Genomic DNA, 17,350 nt, shown 5'->3' on the forward strand with positions numbered 1-17,350 from the left:
TTCATTCATTCTGGCATGTGTCAACGCCAAAACATATGAAGAGTCTTATTACTTACTTTTAAACCAACAGAAACCTTTGTTTTTCAACGCTGTTCTCCATTTTTTCTTTTGTTCTGAGAAATGGCAGGAAGTGCAAAAGGAAGTGAAGTTGCTTAGTGCACTCATTTTCGTCACCCTATGAACAGAGTCATCGAGACCTTTTTGGGTTCACTCAAGGAAATCCGTTGAGGGGAGACTAGACGCAAAGACACGTGCGAGTGTGCCTCACTCGATGGAAGGAGATGCTACTAACCTTATCTTGAGCTTTTTCCACTGTAAAAAAGTTTATGATCCTGGTGTGTGACCATGACAAGAGTTGCGGTGATCAAAATTCTCCTCCTCGTGATCCTCGCATTCATACTTTGTCTCCCAGAGTTCTTCACTTTACACAAAGGTAAGTTGTTCACATCAATTTTGAACCTCGTCCAGGAACTAAGTGTTCTCAGCTTTTTTCTAAGTCAAGTTAGAAAAGAAAGACCTCTATTGTGTTTCTAAAATCTTTAAAACCTTCAAAAACGATAAGCATACTATCATAAGTACACATAACCCTGCACATTTCAGCTGTTTGAAAATGTCTCCTTGCGTTGTCTTGAAGGCAGAGAGCAGCCCTGGTTTAACCTACGAGAGATTCCTTTTGTTTATTCCTCACTGTCTGTCTGTATGTCTCTGCTGTCAGATACAAACTGCTGTAAACAACTTTCATTGTAAGATCCTCGCTCTGATGTCTGACTTGTGAGGACTTTGCTGTTTTTTCTGCCTTTTCTTCTGCCTGCATCCACTGAGAAATCTTTGTGGATTGTTATTCTTTTCATCTTTTTAGTGTTGAAAGTGAATTTCCAATGCCTTTCATACCGACTCTGTGAAGAAGGAAGTCAGGTGAAGGAATGGAGGAATGGAGGGCCAAGAAATGCAGAAGATGAGACGGAAGACATTTGTGATCCTTTGTCAACTTCAGTCCATGAAGACTGGATGCATATCTGTCAGCAGAATAATCAAAGCAGTTTATTGGATTTGGCCCTTAAATCATGGAATTCTGATCCAAAAACCGGCTGGATCATGTGTGAAACAGACAGAAATATGCAGGTATTACACCTCAACTCAACCTCAGGTACGTTGGTCTTCTTTTTTAATGGTCCCAACTAAAGAGATCCTCCCTGCCTAAAGCCTTAGCCACATGCACCTGTATGAGGGTTTGATCCGTTTGAGTTGTGCTGATTTTTGGGATGTTCGGCCCATGGACAATCATAGAGAAAGCCGACTGCATCTTAAAGGGAGCACAGGGGCCTCAAGGGACCTCAAGGGACCTCAAGGGACATCTTGAAAATAGGACGTACAATTGTCATGCCTGAAAATGCATCATGAAGCATTCGTAAACCTAGTGTGAAGTTACACTGCCTTATGGCGTGCGGGTGATGCTGTCTAGTCATTAGTAAGATGTGAGTACTGGCTTCTTACTGACCGCTCATGAATGCCGCAGGCATGGCGGGCGTACAGGTTATACATAAGTACCTGTAGGACACCCCCACTCAAACTACATTCTGATTGACTAATTTCCTCATATCTGACTGCCAGGCTCACAAGGGGCACACACTTACCACTTGAACGGCACTAACCGGCTCTTTGTGCAGTGCGCAGGATTTGGTGGGTCGAAATTATGAATAATCTGTACTACATCATGCCTGCATCTCACCTCATTCTCTCTTATTACCACGCATGTGTTGCTAAAGTGTTCACTGTAACCTATCACCTGCAGGATGCAATATCCATGTATATGATGATATATTCCTTTGGCACACTAAAGAAAGATTTTTCAAATTAAAAATTTGTTATTTTCGAGAGCTATTTTCCTACTTGAAAGTAAGACGACTCAATCTCTGAGGCAGTGGCTTTCGGTCCGTGTGGGTGCCGCCCATTTCATGACGTTAACCTAGAGTCGGCCTCGGCAGAGTGTCTGCGTCTCGCCCACAAAAACAAACAACATCCGAATTTTTGCAAAGATGGATGTCCGTATAAAAGGAAAGCGTTTTTGCCAAACACTGCTAGCTCCACAGAGAAAGTGTATTTGTGGATTGGGAGGGGCCGGTGCTCAGAGTGCAGGTTATTAGAAGAATACTCAGAAATGTGTCAAAATACCGCTTAGGGTTTCTTCAAAGAGAAATGAACACCATTTTACACTTAGCAATTCAAAAAACACTTTACAGTCACACAAACAATCACACACTATTGATGGCGGCTCCGCTTCCAAATATTAGCATCAACCCATAATCATCAGGAGCAATGAATAAATTGTAAGGATAACGTAAGTTACACACACTTATGAAATGCTGTGTGTATCGTAACAATCGTAATTAGTTTTTTGGGTTTTTATAACATTTTTGTGTATTTCTTTATAATAAACCAAACAAATTTCAACTATTTTACTATTTCCGTAGTTCTTTCACCATTAATTGTTTTTCTCGTACTTACTTCTATCCAAGTATTTTAAATGTTATTCTTTAAATAAATTTAATTGACATACATTTTAAATACATTTTTTGGAGGTTTGGAAAATATTTATATCACACTACATCTGACTTACTTTGACTGCTTTACCGTGGTTTTAGACAATAAAGTATGATTAGAAAACGCTTAATGTTACAACTCAGAGCTGGTGAACCCAGGATGGCATTGATCTACTCTGGAATCGGCTGACTTTTATGCAAGTATTGGTAACTTTTATTTTTATTTTTTACTTAAAATGATCGTCTTATGATAATACATGTATTGAATTTTGTCGAAACATGTTCCCGAACCAGAAAAAAAAGAGAAATTCCAGTAATTTCAGTCTTTTTTTTTTAATATGACCAGATATTTTTCATTTTTTCTTTAACAGATGTGGAGTTACTTTTGGAGGTGTCACTGGAACTTCAGCTTAGTCAAACAGAGAATCTCTCTCTGACTTTGTATGGCCATAGTAATCAAAGCTTCTTAAAACTCCATCTTCCTGAAGAGAGAGGAGTTGATGGAGGCAATGATGAAGGCCAGAGGGAGGTTTTCCACTGCTGTCTCCCTCTGCTGCCCACATCTAAATCATCCAGTCAAAGCCGCTGTCTCCTATGGCTCGCCAATCAAACTCTTTTGAACGGAACAGCAAAAGAAAAGCTGCCATGGAAACGGATGCAGACAGGTTGGTGTTGGCATGAGGGACCAGCATTTCTTTGTTTCCCCATGTGGCTAATATAACTTCACTGTAGGATAGGAGAAGAAAGAGAAGAGCAATAAGAGGCTAGGGACCTGGTCAATCAGTTTTCGTTTCATGCAGAACTGCCAAACTCTTGAACCCCGTGGAGTCACTTTGTTTCAATACAACAAATTTCCTCCAGCTCTCAGCTGTGACTTTCATTCTTTCTTTGTCTTCATTTCTCTATGATCTTTCAAGACCATACTCTGTTTTAATCTGCTGAACCTCCTGTATTGATTTTGGCCTGCTTCATTCTCTTCTGCTCTCCAGCACTCCCTATTACTTAAAGCTGCATACATGTTTTATTTTTCCATTGTATTTGCTTAACCAAGTCTCTTTTGCCTCCATTCTTCAAATATTTCTACAAACTTAAAGACCTGCTCCAAGGAAATTGGGGCTTTTAACATGTCTATGTGGCATTCTTTATGAAGGAGGACATATATAAAGAAAATTAAGCTCAAAAGGGGATTTTTGAGTGTTCCTTTATTCAAATTGTTGTAAATCAGGAAGAGAAAAATGTCATTGGAAAAAGCTTGTAGCTCAACGTAGGTGCTACAATCTGTGGGCTACAAGCTCCCTGCTTAGCTTTATTTTAATCCATCCTCTTGCAGACAAATAGATTCATGTGCGCCTCTTTTTCCTAATCAGACCAGGCATCTGGCTCAAGACTGTATGTCTGGATTGCCATGATATGGGTCACCATTTTTGTTGCACCGTTAATGTTAGGTTGGGGCTGTAAGGGGTCTGTGAGCAAGCAGGAGAGATAACAAAGGGATGATAGGAAGTGTGGTAGACCTGCAATGCACCAATGGTCCCGCCCACAACTCAGAAGCAAATTTTGAATGAACTACCATTGCTCTGCAGAAACTATGTCCAAGAAAATATAGGCATAATAATTATTAAAAGACCACTGGGAACGCTTTTGAAATAGATCCAAAGATGATCGTTATGGTAATTTAATGGCCCTTTTTTGTAGCAGTTTTTCATTTTTCAATTTTATATTCTTTTTCTATCATCCAATAATCATCCTCTAATATGATGTACTCTCTTCTGAGCAGCTATCTTCTTTTATCTAGCATTGGCAATGAATACTTTTTTTTTACTTTTATAATGAAAAGATCTGAAGCTGACTTGTGGGAAATGGTGATGGAGTCTGCATTGACTAAACAATTAATCCTCCTTAAGCCAATACAAAGATAATGATATTAACAGCTGTTAAGGTTCTAGATCCATTATGCTTAAAGTCTTTACTCGCTCTGTTTCCCAGATGAATGGCGCTGTGTGTACCGGGCGATTTGGTTGGCTCTACTGTGTGTGGTTTTGCTCATTTGCCTTATAGCTGTGATTGGACAAATCCCCAAGGTCATCAGATTAAAAAGTAATGAACACACACACCATGAGCTCAATGGACTGATTTACTCTAATAAGGAAAACATGACGTTCTTTTTTCTTTGACAGAAAAACCCAAGGTGCAGTCCAGTGATTACAACTCTACAAATCTGCGATTAAATGGTAAAAAAGAAAAGAAGAAGAAAGAGTAATGTGACTGAAGATTGTCAGTTTTTCCTTTTCCTGAAGATAAAGACCAGAGTTGATTTTTTTGTATGATAGTTTTCTCTAAAAATATATCAAAACTTGTACAATTGGAGCATTTCAGGGGTGTAATCAGTAAGGTAAAATGACATTTTCCAACATTGAATCTTTTTCTCTAGGTGTTAATAAGCAAACAAAAACCACAACCTTTGCAGGTAAATTATATCAAACGTTTTTAACATCAGTAGTTTTTATTTTGCAACTTTAACCTTTATTTTTTTAATATGGACAGACATCCAATCCAATCCGTTTTGGCCTCTGTTTGGTAAGTTTATTAAATAGTTAATAATAATAAAAGGTAAATAGTAATATGTTTTATGTTGCTTTTGACTGATATTTTTTTTCGATTTTCAGGGTTGTCACCAATTCCAGAAGATATCATTCAAGGTGTAAACACAAATTCACACACACAATTGTTAATAATATCTTTTTTTTTCTCTGAACCTAACCTTTGCCTGAAATCTAAAATTAAGCTTTTAACTTCACACAGCAAACGTTTTCTTTAAGGCTCGTTGGGTTTTTTAAGTGTCCTCACATTGAAAGGAGGCTGTCCGCTGGTTGGTCCTCACAAGTATAGAAAGCCACATTTATGCACACATGCAGCAGTGTTTACATGATTTTAGTTTCTCAAGTATGTTCCTCTGAGCCTACTGTCTTGCAAATGATGGGCGAAATTTTTCATTTATCCAGGTAGCGTTGTCACTTGACTTGAAATCTTCTTTCTTGAAACATTTCATTATTCATCCAAATGGCTTCCTCTTGCACATGTGGTGAAACATTTCAAGAAAGGAGATTTTAATTATGCCAAGACTCGACTTCAAGACTACTTTCCATACAAGTTATACATGTTTTAATTCTCCAGCAGATGCACACAAGCTAATCAGCTGAATGTAAATGTCCCAGCTTATGTTTACTGTCTGTCTATTTTCTTGTGATAATGCAGAAGATCTGATGTATGAAGATGCTGACCACAGCTACACTGGTAAGCTTCACTTTTTACACACAAAGTCACATTTGCTGTGTTTCCATGGACTATGAATTTGCACAAATTAGATTTATGATGATAATCACGGAGTAACAAAATTGAAATTTCGAAAAAACGCCATGGAAACACAATTAATTATTCAGTTTGCATGTAAAGTCTATAAAGGAGAAATACTTTTTGATAACTAGGCAAAAAATAAACAGTGAAGCTGTATCCTGTTACCTTACCTTATATTCTTGTATTATTGTCATGATTTGTTGTTCTGCAAAAAATCAAGACCAAAAAAAAAAAAAATCAGTTTAATGTAATCAACATAATATCATTTATTGCATATTTAGTGCCGAAACATGTCAAGATCTGCTCTTTCCCAATTAACTGAATAAAATAGTAACTGGATGGATCCAGACCAAACCTTTAAGATGTTTTAATTGCTACTCCAGACTGTTTGTAACTTTGTCTCTTCTTCAGGCAATCTGCACCATCGCGGGCATCAGCCATCCTCCTCCCTCACAGAGGACTGGCTGCCAATCAAGCACCCGAAAGGTTTACCAGCAAGACAAGCTCATGCTTTTCACGATTAAACTAATATTTACGAGAAATACAAAGATGATGGAAAAACATTGTTTACGTATATACAGTACATGATCTTATTTTGTATTTTTTTTCTACTCTTTTTTTTTTGGGGGGGGGGGGGGGGGGGGCAAACAGTGTGAAATAAAATGTTTGTTGTTCAAACTAATTTTAGTTCACTTGTGTGTAACCCAGTTTAGTTTCTGCAGAAAGGTAAAGAGCACAACCCAGCCTTGCAATAACTCAAGACACTTTGATAGAATAGAATTAGAAGTTATTTGCATAACATTTTCTTGCCTGCATCAAAGGTGCATTAAAAAGTGGAGGATCAGAGGTAAAGGGATGCCAGCACTCATTCACAAGAAAGAGACGCGTATGAGGCTGCTGGAAGCACAACCCAGTTTTACTTCATTTTCTGAGGAATGTGATGTTGAAGAAAAGAGGAAACACTTTTGACAATTTTGGAAATTCGCTGGGGAGGCAATGATGTTCAATGGAATGATCAAATGCAGCCCTTATACCTGTTGCCTGGCAGTGGGTGCACTAAAATGTTTGCAGGGATCTTTTAAATAATGAGAAGAAAGGCTTCCATAGGTCTAATGCTGTGCAACACTTCCACTGTGTTATTTAGATGGTGTTTTGGGAAAGCTTTTATCCTGGGATGACAGGTTCTTTTCCAAGCAAATCAAAAGCCTTCCTTTCAATTTACAAGTCTTTTTTTTTTTTTTGGATGTAACAACATAAAGTGCTATTTTTATATTACATTATTATTATATTACATATTACTCTACTTTTAAAGCATGTAGTCCTCTTACTCCTATAATTTTTGCAAAACTGCACATCAAAATCAAACACCTTTTTTTCCCCTAACTTTTCCCGTCCAGCAGCGGAGCAAACAGATAAGAGCTGAAGGCCTCTTGTGTTGGACAGATTTTACTGTTACAATATGGGGTTATGAATCTTTGGACACAGGAAGTGTATATTTGTATAAACCCCTTTTGTATTTATGTCTAAACTTTATTTATATTAATTATGTTTGCATACATTTCTTGTTAAGACTGGACAGAAGAGAGAAGGTTACGTTACACTTTTAATGTACACAGTGTGAGAACGCGACACAAAATCATTTTCTTTCAGGTGCAATATAGAATATTTTAAATGAAACCGTAAATAAGGGCAAAAAACAAAGCAATTTTCGCTTCATATAATTTAACATAACAAAAAATAATGTGACATGTCTAATACTGTAGTTTAGATTTAAACCAGAATTCACTTCACAAATTTCATTAGTGTTTTATGTTGTTCAGTTATCATTTCAGAAATAGTATAGAGTGCAAGAGAATTGACATAAATAAAGTAGAATTAGTTAAATTCTATTATTTTCTGAATTTACTAGTTGAGAAACAAACAAACACAAATAAAGCTCCAATGAAATTGAATTTAAAGCATCATATTAACAACAAATATAGACAAAATAACATCCGTAGCAACAAAGTGGCAGAATTTATCATACGGCCTCTATAGGTTCATAATTCTTTCAGCGGTTTTCTCTCAGATAATATGGTTTTCTTTTTTCTGTGGAACTTTGTTTTGAGTCAAAGCAGCATATGTAGAAAATCCCATGTCTACTATGATTATTTAAACGTGTATTATTAAAGGCAAATTGGTTGTGTTAATGCTGTGGTTGTGCTGCAGGCTCTCCTGTGGGTCGGCCTGGTTGACTGTGGATGTGGGAGATCTGCAGGACTGGCAGCAGCAGCTGCAATGCATTATGGATGTAGTTGGTACTGTTGGCGCCCTGCAGACAGAAGACAAATTGTTTTTTTTTGTCGCACTTATGGTACAAAGAAACATAAAAGATGTGTGTTTTTAATTTAAGGTTTTAATGCCAAAATCTATATGAAATCCTTATCAAATTTTAGGTGTCTTTACTTCACTGTTTTTCTTGAAGTTAAGCAATAATTACACAAAAGTATCAAAGGCTTCACTTTGAAAAGCAGACACCAAAATACGTTGGATAAAAACGTCACCTCTAAAAGCACGCCGTTTATAAATGGATTCAAGTCCTCTGCTTTCCTCTGACCCTGAAAGAGAGACATTAACACGGGGATGAGGCCTTCAGTGATCGATCAGTCCTCACGCTGCTGCCATTACCTGGAGGACGACTTTACTACATGGGTGGTGCTAAAAACTGATACAACATGGGTGGTTACTGGGGGTTTTTTTGCAAAAAAAAAAGAAAAAGGGTTTTCACAAAGCTCTTTTGAGATGCTTTCTAAGCCCAGCAGCTGCTGTCCATAAAACAAAATGTGAACGTTTTTTTTATAACTGGACAGCAGCACCCTGACGCACTCAGAAAATACTGAAAATATTTAACTACTTTATAAACATCTGCAAATCAAATTTTGGTAGTAATCGCATACATTCTCCCCATGATACTGGCTTTTTTTTTTTTTTAAATACAGACTAAAGTATTTATACAATAACAGTACTGTCTAACACTTAGTACTTATGGAAACTCTTCCTTACCCCAACAAGAAGGAGTGTTTCCGAGAACATCTTGGCCAAACAATTCACCTCCTTACACATGGCACATGTCAGTCTAAAATTTAAAAAACATTGATTATTACTTGTACTTTTTTGGTCCTTAAAATGCCTTAAGTAAGATAAATAAGTTTTACATTTAGATATGGGCATTAGTGTTTAGTCTCTGTACTTGCAAACATCATGTCTGTTCATGAGCAGAAAGCCCACCAACTTGGAGGATTTGGCTGCATTTGTGTAAATTTAACAACACATGCTCATTAACTGTGTGCTAATGGACACAAACAGGCACATTAAATGGTAAACTTGCCCTTAATACAGGGAGAAATGTTGCATCATAAAATACAGAGAGACAGATGTTAAAGTAATTCGATCCCATCCCAAACAGGTATGTTAGCAACTAAGGTCAATAATTTGACTGTATTGGTAAAAATGACAACCATTAACTTTTTATTGTTTCTTTATTTGTGATTTTATTAAAATTCAATGAATGTAAATGGGTTTTCATTTGTTATCATATACATTCTTCAAAACTTTATTCTTTAATGTGGTTATTAATTTAGAGTAAATTTATTCTGTAGCAATAAAAAAAAAAAATCAAATTTCTTCTTTAACAAAAAATTCATAACGACACATAAAACCTGTATGCATATTCTTTTTAAATAAGAACAAAACCTTCTTTACCTTTGTGACTTTAGATTGCATTTGTGCCACTAAAACAAAGGTTTTTGCCCCACAGTCTGGTTGACTAAACATATATTGTGTGCTCAGAATACAAAAACAACACAAACAAACCTGGTGAGAATTTGTGCCTGGTCTCTAGCTGGTTTCTCTAGCTCCTGACCATGAAGGATGAGTTCTGCCACCTTGTGGAGCTGCTCAATACTGCGAGCCGTCACTTCTGCCAGACTGCCGACTGATGATAAATAGACGGCCTGCAGAGAGGGGGATGAAGGTGCACACAAACACCCACACTGACTGATAACATCAGATTCTGCAGTGACAGCGGGTAGATTAAAAACCTAAACGCCGCCTCTGCCTTACCTCTACAGATTTGGGGTCACTCTCTATTGCCTCGTCTCCCTTGCTTCTCTCCTCCTTCTGCTCCTCTTCATCTTTATTCTCCTCCTTGTCCTGCTGCTCCTCTTTGCACTCTCCAGGCGGGTCTTCTTCTCCTGGCTGGGCCGGAGTTTCCTTGCCGACTGTCTCTGTGGTGACAGGCTGTTCCACCTCCATCACCCAACCGTGGGCTCTCATACGAGCCTGCAGATGCATAATCACCTCCCATCAGCTCAACACGGTGAGAGGTCGACGTCCTGATGTATGCTAATCACATGCACAAACATGACTATGCTAATGTGAGATCGGGAAAAAGTGGATGCAATCGTGCAGAGGATCTTCAAAGACGCTAGCTGCAGCATAATGCATACAAAGATATAGGTATGACCATGTTCACTTGAGTCATTTTAGACAATGTTCTTCACAGTGCATCGAGTAGATTGCATGTTGTTCAGGATAATATTTGTATTCATTAAGTTACTTTTCAAATATTCATCATTCAGCTGCAAAAAGGACATATTTTAATAGTTAGAAATGCAATTTTGAGCTTCATTTTCTGAATATATATCCTCCATCATGAGAAAAATGCCACAAGAACATGTTGAAAGCACCATTCTCTTCAGAGTGTGGCTTTAAAGTCTACAAAATAAAACTGAAATCAGTGCGACGTTGTGTGCGTGTGTGTCACCTTGTTGAGTTTGTCTGGTGTCGCAGCAACATGAAGTTCAAACAGCAGCTCAGTGAGAACACTGACAAACTCCTCGCCGTCCGCAGCTGACAAAAACACACAGGTTAAACTTACTCATGTTATGGCATGCACGTGTGATGATGGTTCGATTCCCCCATGCTGGAATCAGAATGGAATAATTTCCCTCTCCTCTTGATTTTCAATTGATTCTTGTTTCAAATCCAAATGAATGAACTAATCGGTCACAATTCCATTTACAGCTGAGTAATTATTCTGACACACATGCACATTTACTATTTGGGTGTGATTGTCCTTGAGGTGAAAACATGGCAGCTGCCTCTGAACACTGACACTGGATGAGGTTGGGATCTGCCACCACGTGCAGGGCTTTGACATTGCCACAGTGTCACATGTTTAAAGGCTCCAGAGATGTGATAACACTTACCATAACCTTCAGTTTCACTGCACACTCCAGCCCAATTGAGACAATGAGAGACAAAGTAAGGCTCCAACTTTGCTTCATAGTTGATCATTTGTCCTAAATTTTTGTACAACTTTAAGAAAATAAAATTGCAATTATTTTTTGATCAGGTGTTTGGTAAAGCTTTTGTGTTAAATTTAGAATACAAAAAATAAACTAAAATATACCAGAATTCTGCAAAAACGGTGAACTAAAAAAAAAAAAGACAAAACTAGATTTTTGACAATTTTCCTGATTTTTGCTAGTTTTCTGAAAATCTTTGGTAAAAATTTTGTTAGAGTGCAGATGCAACCAGAGACTCTAGATGTAAACCCATAAATATGATGGGATGTGGTGCTTTGCAGTACATCACAGCAGCAATACAGGACCAATGCAAGGCTGCAATGAAAATGTATTAGTCCAGGGTTTGGAGAAAAGAAAAAAAAAAGAATCAACAGTGAAAAGTAAAACTAAATCAACAGCCAGAGTTGACTAAAGTCAGCCTAATCCTGGGTCAGTGTTCAGAGACATCATCTACCTCCAGCTGGTCTGCTCACTCACATAAGGGGGTAGAACAGTGTATTTGGGAATTTAGATCACCATTATCCTTCGTCTGTCCTCCATCTTCTTCTTCCTCTACTTCTCCTTCTTCCTGTTGTCTGGTGAAAATTTCTTTGATGAAAATCAGCTCCTTTTTCTCCTTCTCCTGATCTTCTTCCTCAAGGGAGGAGAGGAATGCTTGGACCTAGCAGATATAAGGAAAGAGTGCACTGTGAACGTGAGGCAACTAGGCACGCGTTTACTACAGAGCTATGGACATGACATTCCAAAATAAAGTTCCTTCAAATTAATAATTTGTGGTCACAAATTAGTTTTTGTGGCAACAAATGACCATTTTGGTCACAAAAAAGTACTAGGAACTGATAATACTAAAATACTAATTATTATTTAAAAATAAAAGCTTATGTGTGCACACAAAATGCTAGTTAGTGTCTTCACATTGTTAATCTGTGCTCACAAAACTCTAATTTGTGACTGCAAATTGCAAATTGATGCACACAAAATGCTAACGTGACCACAAATTCAAATTTATGCTCACAAAATGCTAACTTGTGACCACAAAATGCTAACTTGTGACCACAAAATGCTAACTTGTGACCACAAAATGCTAACTTGTGACCACAAAATGCTAATTTATGCACACAAAATGCTAACTTGTGACCACAAAATGCTACTTTGTGACAACAAAATGCTAATTTATGCACACAAAATGCTAAGTTGTGACCACAAAATGCTTACTTGTGACCACAAAATGCTTACTTGTGACCACAAAATGCTTACTTGTGACCACAAAATGCTTACTTGTGACCACAAATTGCTCATTTGTGACCACAAAATGCTAATTTGTGACCACAAAATGCAAAATTATGGACACAAAATGCAAAATTATGGTCACAAAATACTAATTCATGGCCACAAATTGTATTTATCTGAGGAATGGGTTTATAATGTTTATGTCATGCTTAGGGCTCCACAGTTTGAACATAAAGTAACAAAAATATTGTTAACAGTGCACCGACAAAAAAAACTAAATTTTTCTTGCGAGAACATTTTTAGAGCTGTTCCGTTGAGAATGTGAGAAAATATTTCAATATTTGAGCCAACAAGAAACACTGTGTTGTTTTGAGCTGAACCAACACAAAAATGAATGTGTTGCATATTTTGAAGTAATATCTAATTCACACTGTACCTTTGCTTCACTATCGTTGGAGAGGATCTCCAGAGCTTCGAGATGTGACAAGCCCTGGTATTCATCAAAGAGAATGCTGTAGTGAGCGGTGGGCGTACTCGTCGGCTGGTTACTCAGCCGTTCCTGGTCTTTCTCCTTGGCTTCCTTCAATATCTATAAGATAAAAAGCTACAAATAAACAAATCACTAACTGCAGATTGTTCTGTCCGTGTAAACACACACCTTCCTCATTCGTTTTTTAACCAGCTTTTTGTTTCTGTGAATGAGTGGTATGACTAAGCGTCTGCATACCTGACTCAGCGAGGCGGTTTTCTGCATTAGAGTCTTGGTCTTTTTAAATCCTGGATCACTTTCTGCAAGAACGTTCATGGTCTTCTTTCCAATGAACTCTAAGGCATCCAGACCTCCACTGATCACCGACTTACCCTAAGAACAGAGTTCAGGAGAAAAAGGAACAAAAAAGATTGTTTAAAAAAAAAGGTTATGATTAAATATGTATTTAAAAAAAAACAACAACCTCAAATAAATTATAAATTGTGTTGACTTTCTTTTCTTTTATACAATATTAAAACAACAACAGATCACAAATGACCCGTCTTTTTTCTACATTAAAAAGTATTCTAGAACAGTGTTTTTCAACCTTTTCTGAGCCACGGCACACTTTAACCTTAAAAAAAATCCCGCGGCACACCAGCATCCAAAAATTAAAAAAAAAGGAGAAACTCAGTCTGTATTGATCTACAGCCCCTCCCTCCACAGTCTCACATGCATTTTTGAGATAATTGTTACAGAAAAAGCTGGAAACTGCAGCTGTTTTTTTCTAAAAGATGCAATAAAAGTTAAGTTAGAAGATTTAAAAACAGTTTGTGTGTTCGTTAGTTTCAAGACGTTTAACAACAGATCTCCTTTTGCGCTGTCACTCTCACAACCCAATGCATCATGGGAAATATAGTGCATAAAACGGCCGAAGATCGGTTTTCGGAGCTTCATTGTTTTGTTCACTTGTTCCACGGTCTGATACCGGATTCTGTGGAAAGCTACACCGCTAAAGACGAGCTTTAGCTGGTATTTCTGTCGGAACTGAGCGACTTTACGAGCTAAATCGGGACAAGGAAGTGAAGACTTTAAGCAATTCTGATTGGTCAGACCGATGACATGTGATTAACCCCCCCAACACGGGACTTTTCCAAATTACAGCCGAAGGTGCAGCTGAATCGCGGTACGTCATTCTTATCAAAATGTCTTTAATAAAATAAAATAAATGCAAAGAAAAGGTATTTTACGATCTTTTATATTCCTAACTCCTCAGTGTTTTATCAGGGCCTGTTTGGATGAACAAAGAGCTAAAATCCTGGAGATGGAAAATGTTTTTAGATCAGTTAATGAGGGCAATTTCCCACGGCACACTTGGCCATCTCCCACGGCACACTAGTGTGCCGCGGCACACTGGTTGAAAAACACTGTTCTAGAATATAAAACACAGTATGGGTTTTTAGCTCTTACAATAGTTTTCATGTTCTCATTTTGACATTTTTTTATGTACTTATTAATTTTAGCCTGAAAGTTCACAGGCTAAAGGCTAAAGATCACAGGAGCAAGAATATTTTAGCAGCTTGTATTGTAAAATTTGTAAACCCTGGTTTTGTGTGATCTTGCTTCAACGTTTGCGTTTCTTCACCGTGTTCTGCACCGCATGTGAGATGGTCGAGAAAACGCCCCTGCTCGGGACATCAGCAGACGTCGACTCCTCTGCGCCGGATGGCTCAACCTCCCCGGCTCCATCCGTCTTCCCCTCTGCTCCTTCCTCCTCTTCTCGCGCCTCCTCTCCTACCGAGGTTCTGTGGAGGCGAAGAGCTTCTCCTGCCTTCACTTTCACTGAGGTCAAGCTCTGGCCTGCAAATAAACGACGTGGAGATAAGATGGAGGAGGGCTGGATTTGAAATACTTCATGAAAGAAAAGATCTGACCAAATGATGTCCAAACTTGAGCCGTTTTAAAAGGAGGAGCACAGAAAACATACCAACACTGGAGGTGGCAGTGCTTAGGAGAGATTTTCCCCAGGAACTCCAGCCTCCCCAACTTTTCTCCTTCTGTTGAAGAGAATTCTGCACACACAGTCACACACATGTACATAACAAAGCATGACTCAGCAATTGTTTCTATTCGATTGGTTAAAAACTAGATTACATGTGTAAAATTGAACACATATTTTGACGTTTGTCTGCAAGACGACAGGCAGGTGTTTGTGTGTGGAGGACATCAATTGGAATGGAGGAGATCCAGCCACAAACCTGTTCATCCTCCTCTGCAGCCTCAGCATCTGGCTCCAGGCTCACTGACTGGTTACATTCGGTCACTTGACCCTCTGCCGCTGGCTCGGATGTGTCCGTCTTGGTAGTTGTGTCCTGTCTTACTGTGTCCTCAACAGGATGCGGCATGCTCAAAGTCTCAGGGTGGAGAGGTGGCTCCAGCCCCAGCGAAGGCACGGGACCTGCAGGGCCTGATGGGACATCCTGACAGGGGTCAGGATTTGCAGAGAGAGGTTGGACAAGTGGAGGACTGGAATCTTTGTGGAGTTCTGCCTCAGAGGGGCTGTCCTGAGACATTTTGATCTGGAAAAAAATGATTTAGTTTTTGTATTAGTCTTGTAAGCAGTGATCTGTACTTATCTAAAATAATTTCTCTACAAAAGTCTGCTTTTTACATACGATTTAAGACTGGTTTCTAAATAATAATTCTAAAAAGAGACAGAATTGAATACAACAATTGATTATGATGATTTAGACACAAACTTCTAAGCAAAATTCAAAGAAAAGGGAGCTCTGCATTGGATTTAAAAAATGCCCAACAAACCATGAAGGAATTAAAAAAGCAGATGTTTCATCTGACTCATCTAACAGATGACACAGAAATATCAAAATCCTCTGGGAAAAACAAAATCAGTCTGAAAATAAGTAAAAACTGTTTTAAAAAAGTGAAAGAAGAATTTAAAGATTTATAATTTGCAAAAATTTAAACAAATCAAAAGAAAAGAGGCTTGTTTACAGAATTTGGGCCTCTGGCACAAAGTTCAAACTAAACAGACATGTCACTAAATCAATGAAAATAAACATTTTAACCATTTTCTTTATGTCAGTGTCTTTAGCACTATCACTTGACCTATCAGCATTGTCATATTAAAAAAAACAGCAATATTAAGAACTTTTTCAACACATAAAAAGCCTTTAAGGCTTTATTTTTTAAACTGAAAATAAATAAATAAAAATCACAAATTATATTCTGGTGTGTTTTCTATACAGTATATGTAAAACGCTCCAATCAATTTGAAAAGATGAATAATTTTATAATAGATGACGTGAATTTGCAATGAAAGTCGCATGAAACCAAATGAAAATAAATGTAATGGCCAATAGCGCCATTTGCTGACCACATACTGTAAATGCAGGACTCACACAATGTTTTTAACCACGTGCACGTTTAGTCGTTACAGGCTTTAAATAAATAAAAATTAATAGCCAGGTTTGCTTCTCTGATAAACTGTACATGTGACTTAGTTTAAAAGCAGCAACGTTAATGTGTATTATTTATATTTTTGTTCAACTTTGTAAAAACTTGTAGACAGCAAAAACAAAATAAACCTACGCAGATAAGAATAATACTCATAATCCTGTGCCAAGACAGGAAGTTTACTGACCAAATGAAAAGGTACCTATTACATTTATTTTGAAATGTATTTAAATCGTTTTTATAACTATAAACAATTTCATACATTTGACATCATTGTAAGCCATTTTGCAGGTACCGTAGCAACCTTGAATAATGATAATAAAAAAACATTTACAGCACGAAAACGCATTAAAAAAATACGAAGAAAAAGTATAACACAGAAAAGCCTCGTTTTTCATGAATGTGTTATGAAATATGACTTTTGTTTTGAAATCTAGTGAGTTTAACAAAAGTGGTGTGCACTGAACTAACTGGTAAACATAGTTAGGTTAAGAAAAAGTTTGCGTTCTGCAGTTAAAACAGACAAACGAGCGTTGTAGAGCAGAAAAATCGGGTGTTATTAGGGAGAAAGTAACAGAGCGGCTCACCGTGCGGTGCCAGACAGCGGCTCCTCTTCCGCCCCGCCACGTCGGCAGGCTGCTCACAGTGACGGCACCGAAGAGCAACAAACCAAGAGAGTTCCCTGCATCAAATATAAACTTTGCTCAAAGTCCAAAGTGAAATAGACAGTTAACGCAATTCAAAGTATTATTTAGCTCTTTTGTAATGTTATACCCTTAATTAAAAAAAAAAAAACATAACCACGTAAACTGTTGTGCATTATTCAGCTTTGGAGGTTGTTTTTTTAACTTCCGGAAGATGAACATCTTTACTAAAGAGTTTCTGTCATTCCGTTCACAGAATGCTAATGTTTAGAGATACTGGACTTTATCAAA

The 17,350-nt window shown here is 37.7% G+C and overlaps 2 protein-coding genes across 6 annotated transcripts; one reads left to right on the forward strand and one right to left on the reverse strand.

Moving 5' to 3' along the window:
• The first annotated feature begins 207 nt into the window (after positions 1 to 207).
• On the forward strand, positions 208 to 6,528 carry LOC144991181 (uncharacterized). 2 transcript variants are annotated; one of them, XM_078945080.1, is made up of 10 exons: positions 208 to 433; positions 860 to 1,147; positions 2,912 to 3,205; positions 4,527 to 4,637; positions 4,718 to 4,771; positions 4,972 to 5,007; positions 5,085 to 5,117; positions 5,207 to 5,239; positions 5,796 to 5,834; positions 6,306 to 6,528. In XM_078945080.1, the coding sequence occupies exons 1-10, from the start codon at positions 346 to 348 to the stop codon at positions 6,416 to 6,418; spliced, it is 1,089 nt and encodes a 362-aa protein (XP_078801206.1). In that variant the 5' UTR covers positions 208 to 345; the 3' UTR covers positions 6,419 to 6,528. The 2 variants fall into 2 exon arrangements, with proteins under 2 accessions (XP_078801206.1, XP_078801209.1); XM_078945083.1 differs by having other exon boundaries at positions 5,799 to 5,834.
• A 796-nt stretch (positions 6,529 to 7,324) lies between these two features.
• Positions 7,325 to 17,142, reverse strand: LOC144981203 (protein NOXP20-like). 4 transcript variants are annotated; one of them, XM_078945042.1, is made up of 13 exons: positions 17,003 to 17,142; positions 15,200 to 15,520; positions 14,929 to 14,998; positions 14,587 to 14,801; positions 13,200 to 13,334; positions 12,909 to 13,061; positions 11,720 to 11,903; positions 10,699 to 10,784; positions 9,996 to 10,214; positions 9,747 to 9,886; positions 8,937 to 9,009; positions 8,438 to 8,491; positions 7,325 to 8,205 (listed from the first exon to the last, which is right to left on the reverse strand). In XM_078945042.1, exons 2-13 carry the CDS (start codon positions 15,512 to 15,514, stop codon positions 8,080 to 8,082), a joined length of 1,770 nt encoding a protein of 589 aa, XP_078801168.1. In that variant the 5' UTR covers positions 15,515 to 15,520; positions 17,003 to 17,142; the 3' UTR covers positions 7,325 to 8,079. The 4 variants fall into 4 exon arrangements, with proteins under 4 accessions (XP_078801168.1, XP_078801190.1, XP_078801179.1 ...); XM_078945064.1 differs by having other exon boundaries at positions 7,404 to 8,205; positions 11,759 to 11,903; XM_078945053.1 differs by having other exon boundaries at positions 7,485 to 8,205; positions 11,759 to 11,903; positions 14,929 to 15,013.
• Positions 17,143 to 17,350: the final 208 nt, after the last annotated feature.

Source organism: Oryzias latipes, chromosome 1, assembly GCF_053564925.1.
Source record: "Oryzias latipes strain Hd-rR chromosome 1, Olatipes_Hd-rR_3.1".
NCBI lineage: Eukaryota > Metazoa > Chordata > Actinopteri > Beloniformes > Adrianichthyidae > Oryzias > Oryzias latipes.

What these genes read in the sequence shown, in the direction of transcription:
- LOC144981203 (XM_078945032.1), bottom strand. Translation starts at nt 15,514, where the DNA reads ATGTCTCAGGACAGCCCCTCTGAGGCAGAACTCCACAAAGATTCCAGT. An exon ending in CACTGCCACCTCCAGTGTTG is followed by an intron (nt 14,802 to 14,928) that starts GTATGTTTTCTG and finishes GTTTATTTGCAG; the next exon opens with GCCAGAGCTTGACCTCAGTG. An exon ending in TAAACGGCGTGCTTTTAGAG is followed by an intron (nt 8,206 to 8,437) that starts GTGACGTTTTTA and finishes TTCTGTCTGCAG; the next exon opens with GGCGCCAACAGTACCAACTA.
- LOC144991181 (XM_078945080.1), top strand. Translation starts at nt 346, where the DNA reads ATGACAAGAGTTGCGGTGATCAAAATTCTCCTCCTCGTGATCCTCGCA. An exon ending in ACACCTCAACTCAACCTCAG is followed by an intron (nt 1,148 to 2,911) that starts GTACGTTGGTCT and finishes TTTCTTTAACAG; the next exon opens with ATGTGGAGTTACTTTTGGAG. An exon ending in TCCAGAAGATATCATTCAAG is followed by an intron (nt 5,240 to 5,795) that starts GTGTAAACACAA and finishes GTGATAATGCAG; the next exon opens with AAGATCTGATGTATGAAGAT.